General features: G+C 57.5%; 1 protein-coding gene across 1 annotated transcript in view; it reads right to left on the bottom strand.

Moving 5' to 3' along the window:
* NCL (nucleolin) overlaps positions 1-106 on the bottom strand; it is a 7,572-nt gene extending 7,466 nt beyond the window's left edge. Inside the window, exon 1 of the mRNA XM_010573026.1 lies at positions 8-106. Within this exon, the coding sequence (XP_010571328.1) occupies positions 8-25 (18 nt within the window). The 5' untranslated portion in view covers positions 26-106. The remainder of the gene's footprint in view (positions 1-7) is intronic.
* Positions 107-7,255: the final 7,149 nt, after the last annotated feature.

Genomic DNA, 7,255 nt, shown 5'->3' with positions numbered 1-7,255 from the left:
CCCTCACCTTGGCGATCTTCACCATGATGGCGGCGGTGCCTGGCGGCGCAGGGGCGGCGGCCGAGCTGTCTCGGGAGAGGGGTGGGCACGTCCGGCGGGGCGGAGGCGAGGAGCGGAGCGGGCCCCGGGCGGTCGGCGGGAGCGGCGGCGAGGCGCTGGCGACCCGGACCGGGGACTGAAACGAAAGAGCGAGCGCGGGCCCCTTCCGCTCGCTTGCCTAGCCCTCCGCCGCGCCACGCCCCCTCCGCCCCCGCTTCAGCCAATCGCCGCGCGCGCCGCGCCGCCCGGCCAATGGCCGCCCCCGCCCCTCGAGCCCTTCCGCCAATCTCCGGCGCCTTGCGATCAGCCAACGGGAAAGCGCGTTACAGCCGCCGGCGAGAGAGAGTCTGTGAGGTGGGGGGCGAGAGCCGGGGGGACGCGCTGCCCGTCCCGGAGGAATCGGCGTTAGCCAATGAGAGGGCGGCAGCTCGGCGCCTGCGCCCTGATTGGGCGGCGGGGCTTAACGGAGGGTGGGCGTGGCCGGGACGGCGGGAGAGCACGTGGCGATCGGCGGGCCACGTGGTGGAGCCGGGCCGGGGCCGGGAGGGGGGGCCGGGGGTCCCGGCGGTCCCGGGGTCGGGAGCGGGGTGCCGGGGCCGGCTTCCCAGGCCTGCCCTGCGGCAGCTCGGCTCCGGGGGTGGAGCTCGGCCTGAGCACGCTTCTGCCTTTTCCTTTGGCCTTGGCAAAGGGACCGGCGCTGGGACCCCCCCAGCGCTGCTTCTGCCACTTCCCCCCGCACCGCCCCCCGGCATCCCCTGCCCGACCCTCGGGAGGCACTAAGCCCCCTCGGACAGCTTGAGGCAGCATCCCCAGGAGCTGGTCGGCGTGCAGCTGCTGGGGTTGCAGTTGGCACCGGAGTGCCTTGCAGCTGCCACACTCCACTAGCTCCCGGTGGGGAGAAAAGGCCCGACGCTGGGGGAAAAATAAACCTGTGCTTGCCTGGTGAATGCTTTTGACTTCATTCATTGAAAGAAGACACCAGCTTTCTCCCTGTGGAGTTTTACCCCAGTGGCTGTAAAGTCGGGGTAGGAACGACCCCAGGGCAGTGTACAGCACCCCTGTTTAACGTGCCAGTCTGCTGGCAGGGCTGGGGGCTGTCTTGCCCCTGCCTGACACGCTGTTCCTCAAGGACCTGGGTGATGTCTGTTGATGGGGCTTCCCCACTGCCCTATATCCCCTCCCACTTCAAACTGGGTGTCCAGCCAGCTCCTCAGGCTCCTGACTCACACACGTGTGACTGTAGCAGCTTGCCTGAGAGAAGCCCTTAACTTGGGGAACACAATCTTAGGGAGCCCTAACGAAAAAAAACCAAATCCCCAGACTTTCAGTGAATATAGTCCTGCAGAGCCCTGATGGCCTTGAGGGGACACCCCTGGGTTGCTCAGTGCCACCTGAAAGCAAGGGACACACAGTGGGTGAGGCAACATACCTGGGTGTCCTGGTGCCTCTTTCTCCTCTGCTGGGTGAGGAGAGGCAGCTTCTAAGCAGGCAGAGCCACAGCTGAGGGCACCCGCTCACAGAGAGGTGATGGGATCAGAGGGGGACACTGCCCATGTCCCAGCCCTGGTCACACACACAGGCAGATGGAGAAACCCCTTGTACAGGGCAGCTGGACTCTGCATTTGAAACTGCAACGTCTGGCTCATGTCCCACTGCGTGCTGCAGGAGCCGTCCCCAGGTGACGCAGCGACACAGACTCAGGGTGGCCCATGGGGATGCAGGGTGATGGAGATGGAAGAAGTAGAGGCCTGGCAGGAATTTTTAACTGTCTGAAGCAAGAGCTGACTGTACGCTCCTTACCGTGTCTGCACGTGGTGCAACAAAATCCTCTATTATCATTGCTCATACAGCTGTGCTGCCAGTGCTGGGGCTGGCCTTGGTTCCTCTCCATGCAGTGGGAGGACTGGTTTGCCATGGGAAAGGGACAACTGTTGCTTCAGCCAGGGGCAGTTTTGGCAGCCAGGACACTGCATGTGTCTAATAACATGGTCCCAGCGGTGGGATCAGCAAAGGGTTGGGCTGGCAGCTGGCCAGCCTCGGTACCCTGGCAGAGGACATCTTGGTGTGGCCTGTGCTCCATCTCTTCTCCCAGCAGCGTGCTCAGCTGGCAGGTTGTCCTTGGCGCTGGCACCTCTAAGGCTGCAGCAGGACCCAGCATTTGGGCGGAGGAGCGCAGCACCCGTGTGCAGAGGAGTGAGAACCAACGCTGCCCGCGGCACTGCATTAATCCACGCACTGTGTTAATCCACACACCGTTGAACAGGTCCAGATATGGCCTGACCCTACCAGCCGCTGCTGTGGCTGTAAAGGGCCAGGGATGCCACAGGGAGGAAGGTAGCTGGGGCACGGCAGATGCCGGCATTTAGGCTAGGCTGTTCCCTGTATCCCACCTGCGGTCAGGACCTCCTGGCAGCCCTAGCAGTGGGCAGGAGGCTGCTGAAGCAGCAGCAAGACCAGCCTTTTTCTGTGGACACACCACATTGCAAGGCTGTCCCAGCAGCACGGCACAGCCCTGCTCCTCTGCAGGCACCACCAGAAATTTCAGGGCCAAGGGAGGCCTGCAGAGCAGCATCAGTGCGGAGTTATTTGGCCAAAAGTGCAGGTTTAACAGTTCCATTTGTAGAATAAATGTATTTTAGGTGCTTTTATGGCTGTCTCTTGTTGTAGCATGTCTGCAGCTTGGGAGCATTGATCTAATTCCACAGTTAAAGGGAATTTAGCTGGTTTAATGGAGACCCCAGGAGGGATATGCCAAGGATTCACAGTTTCTCACACAGCAGAGACTCATCCCCTGTGCTTCCCCCCAAGCCTAGCAGCGCCAGGGACACCTTGCCCGGCTGCTGCTGCCCAGGGCTGGGAGGAAGCTGGGCTGCGAGGCAAAGGCAGCTCCCCAAAACCAGGCAAGACGGGTGACCAGCCCGGGGAGGGAGTGACAGCCCCATAGGGACCCTAGGTGAGGGGAGTGAGTGTCCCCAGACGTCCTGTTCATCCTGTGCCCGGTCACAGCTGCGCGTTTCCACTAGATGGTGACAAAAGTCCGCAGTGCCTGTCCTGAGTGGGAGCCCGCGGGGTTACCCTGGCTCCCCGAAACACCCCTCCGTGGGTGCAGCTGAGCAGGACATCCTGCCCTGCCTGCTGCATGTCTCCCAGGAGATGTTAGAACGTGGAGGAGGGTCTGAGACGAGCCTTGCATTTGGTACCCATCAGATAAAAGCAGCAGCCAAGCACGGTTGGGAGAGGAAAAATTTTACCTGTGGCTTGTGCAGGCATTTGGTGCCAGAAAACCATCAGGGATCTCCAACCAAACACCCTGCAGGTGCCCAGAGAGCGGGGAAACGGGCTAGAAAAGCCATCAAATGCAGCCCTGAGTTGCCCAGCCCCAGCCTAGTTTCCCTGGTGTCATGGCTCAGCTGCTATGTGGTCTGAGCAGTGGCCTGGCGTGGGCATGGCATGGCAACAGTGACAGGAAAAAAAAAAAAAAAAAAGCAAATTTATTCATCTCGGGTCTAGGCACTGCTTAAAAACTCTTGAGCATCCCAATGTCCCACCAGCAAAGCCCCTTCGCCTGCCACCAGTGCCCACCTCACCCCATCACGCTGCTCCCCTGCCCATCGCCTGCTGCCAGCCAGAGCCACCCCAGCAGGTACTGCAGAGCAGCTGATGGATGGTACCACAGCAGGACCAGGCACACAAGACCCATCCTCTCACTTCCCAACCACACACCTCACCTAAATACCTGGTGGGTGGAGAAAACTCTCCCCTTGCTCTGATTAATGCAGGGCATCAAATGAGAGAGGTCTGTGTTGTACACTAATTAAGCTTTTTCTTCATTACCCACCTGGCTGTGCCAATGGGAGAGCACTCAAGGATAATGAGTGTGAAGTGGGCACAAGGTTTGCCATGAGAAATGGCATTTAATCTGAGCAGCTGCATGCCAGCCCGTGTCCTGCGGCTTGAAATGGGCAGCTCGGGACCTGGTGGGTGGGCTGCAAGGATGAAAGTCAATGGTGCCTGGCAGAGTATGGGATTTCTTCTCTGGGGAGCACCCTTTCTGGAGGTGGGATGCTGCAGGGCTTGGCATGGGCCCCTGGAGCCAGACACACCCTCTGCCCCTCCAGCTGATGGTGGGTGATAACCCAGCGCATCCCTCCGGGATGAGGCTGTGCCATTTGCTGAGGTTTGTGACAAGGAAATGTCCTGGTCACTCACATGGGGAGTTTCATATATGCAGCATTTAGTCTCTCTGTGACCTCTGAGGATCCCTCAAAGCGATCATTCCTGGTACCCTGCAGAGAAAAAGGGCTTTTCTCTTTCCAGAAGAAGCTGATTCCCCTGAGATGTCCCTTCTGCCAGCCACATTCCTCTCCCTAACACCCCTTGTCTGGAGTGGGCAGCAGGACCTTGCAGCCTGCCTGTGAGCCCCCAGCAAGACCGTGCAGCTGCCCAGAGCCTCTGGGCCAGGCAGGACTCCCCTCCAGCTCTGCTTGGCAGGAGGAACAAGTGCAGCCCTGGAAAAAATGGTGCAAGGGGGAGAGAAGTAGGACTGAAACAAAGAGAACTTGCATTAGGTGTGAGAGAAAGAAGAGAAACCAGGCTAGGGATATGTGGAACAATTCGGGTGGTGAGAGGGCAGCTTGGGAGCACCCTCTTCTCCTCCATCAGGACAGAGAAAGTTGGTGAGGTAGGAACAAGGAGGCATTTTGAAGCAATACATGCAAATGCCTTTATAACCCACGGGGAGGCCAACCTGGGGAGAAGTTACAGGTGATCCCAGTTCAGCGATTCCAGGCCAGCAGCCAGCACACGTCACCGCCCCACACAATTGTACATCTCTCCGCGCTGCTCCGCAGCACTTGGGAAGGTTTTGCAGGACTTCTGTGGAGACAGCCCAGAGTGGGAAGCTCCTCTTTGCTCAAGGCGTTTCTGTGCATCCTATTCATCTCCCAGAGACAGAGCAATAGTGAACAGGATCCAGACAAGCGCCACGTCCCTGGGGATGACTGTCGAGAGATTCAAGTAAAACATCTGCAAACTGCTTGTGGCTCAGCACATCCGCCCCTTGGCACAAGCCCACGGTGCAGTGACCCGGGGATTTGCCTCCGCTCACTCACATTTTACCTGCTGGAAGCTCCCTCTGCTCACAGCCTTGTGTTGGGCTATTTCCATTTCACAGCAGCTCCTGGGCATGGGGCCAGCAGAAGGCAGACGTTCTGCCTGGAACAAACCCAAACCAGGGGATATTTTTTTCTTTTTTTTTTACCTTCTCAAACAAAAAAATGAATCTTTGTTGAGTCCAAACTGGAAAAACAGGAGTTTCCCTCCACTCCCCCCATTTTTGTGTTTGTATCTGAGCAAGGGGGTGAGCTCAGCCCTGCCCTGGGAGCTGTGTGCACCCACCGCTCAGCAAAGACAGTGAGCAGCGTGGCACAGCAGACCCGGGGCTTCCCTGTGGCCTTACCTCTAAAACCACGACATAGCTAAATGCAACTGGGGAGAGCAGATCCACGGTACGACGCTGATCTCAGGGCCCCCCTTGCAGCCCCCAAAGACACACACACACATGTGTCCCCAACATAACGTGTCCCAGCCTCTGCCAGGGGAGCTGGCAGGTCCCTGCCATTAGAGCCAAGTCAAAACTGCCCTTGGAAACAGGAATTGGCTCCAGTGGCTTCTTTATCTTAGTGGGAAATGGTCTGATGTTTCCCCTGGAGCTGCCGTGCTGTGTTGTCCCAGCAAAAGTTGCCTGCTGAGCCCCATCCATGAGGTTTGCAAATCTCCTGCCCCAACTTGCCAGCATGAGGGACCGGCCACCCCAAGGGCTTTCCTGGTTGCATCGGGAGGTCCAGCCATGAGCTGAGCTTTTTGCAAAAGGTCGCTTTGCACTTGACTGTATGTGCAGAGCTCAAGCGACCCAGGCTGGCGTCGAGCTGTGCAGACCACCCCAAAACCCTGGGGAAGGTCAGAGTTTGGGATTCACCAACACAGCACAAGGGATGCTGAGGCCACCCAGCTTTCACCCTCCGCCTGCCATGGTCTCTGCAGCAAGCTCCATCAAAAGGAGGTTAAAAATAAGGGCTGGAAGTACTTCCCCAGCCCGGACCGCTCTCAAGCTGTTTGTGCCTCATCCCAGCAGCACATCGGGCTGTTTCACTTACCAGCTCTTGCAGTGGAAATTCCCACTGGCAGGGTGTGAGTTAAAACCACTGCTTTCAAACTTGCAATGACTGTAGTTAAAAATAAGACTCAGAGCAATAATTTTCCCACTGTTGGTGGTGTTAGACCCAAAACCTGGTCCTGAACAACCCAGTGGTGTCTCATTAAGCTGGATGAACGTGCGATCATGACGTCTGCATCCTGGGAGGGAGGCGAGAACATGGTTTCTTGGGGAAAAGTCCTCTCCTTCCCATTCCTTACTAGCCGTCAGCTCATCTCCCTGTGCACAAAACAGCAGAGGAAGCTTAAAGCAGACTGAAAATTACACTGCATCTCTCCTGCTCGGTTTTAATTGTAGAGCAAAGAAAGAAGCCCATCGATTCATCCCGCTGGGTAATTAAATACTTAATGCTATTGACTATAAAGACATTATAGTTCAGCAGCCCAACACTAATGCATTAATAATCACTTATATCATGGTGAGAAAGGGGCACGAGCTGCTCCCCAGGCACATGGTAGTTAGGCAGAATGGGAGCTCGCGGTGAAAATCCTTAGGACCTGAATTAGTGCCGTGATGACCTGCAGGAGCAAGAGTTTCTCCTGGGGAGCTTGGGGCCAAGGAAGGGCTAGAAGGACTAGGCAGCCCCTACTCCAGGGAAGGCCCCCCAGCCCTGTGATGGATGGGCAGTGGGGATGGGGGTCTGGGCTCCAAGCACCAGTGCTGCCCCTGGCACAGCTCTGAGATGTTGTCAGCCATGGGATCGGGAAGATAAATCTGAGCAGCACAACCCTTTTATAAAAAGCCATGGCGCAAACATGAGAAGGGTCTGCCCACCTCCTGCCAGGCTCTGTAGTTCCAATAATTAGTTGGCTGCTTTAGCGTATTTATTATGCAGACTATGTGGAGCACAGGGCAGAGCCTGCACACTGCCTGGGATTAACCACATCAAAACGTGGCCGAGCGGGCACTGCTCCAAGCCAGAGAGGGTGATTTCCTTGCTGGGAAAGGTGGTGTTGACCCTTGGAGCATGGTGTACTGGTAGGTACCGTGCACTCCCGAAGG

The sequence above is a fragment of the Haliaeetus leucocephalus genome, unplaced genomic scaffold, assembly GCF_000737465.1.
Source record: "Haliaeetus leucocephalus isolate CR32 unplaced genomic scaffold, Haliaeetus_leucocephalus-4.0 Scaffold362, whole genome shotgun sequence".
Classification (NCBI taxonomy): domain Eukaryota; kingdom Metazoa; phylum Chordata; class Aves; order Accipitriformes; family Accipitridae; genus Haliaeetus; species Haliaeetus leucocephalus.
The sequence above is the reverse complement of the archived record's forward strand: the minus strand, read 5'-3'. Positions and strand labels throughout refer to the sequence as shown.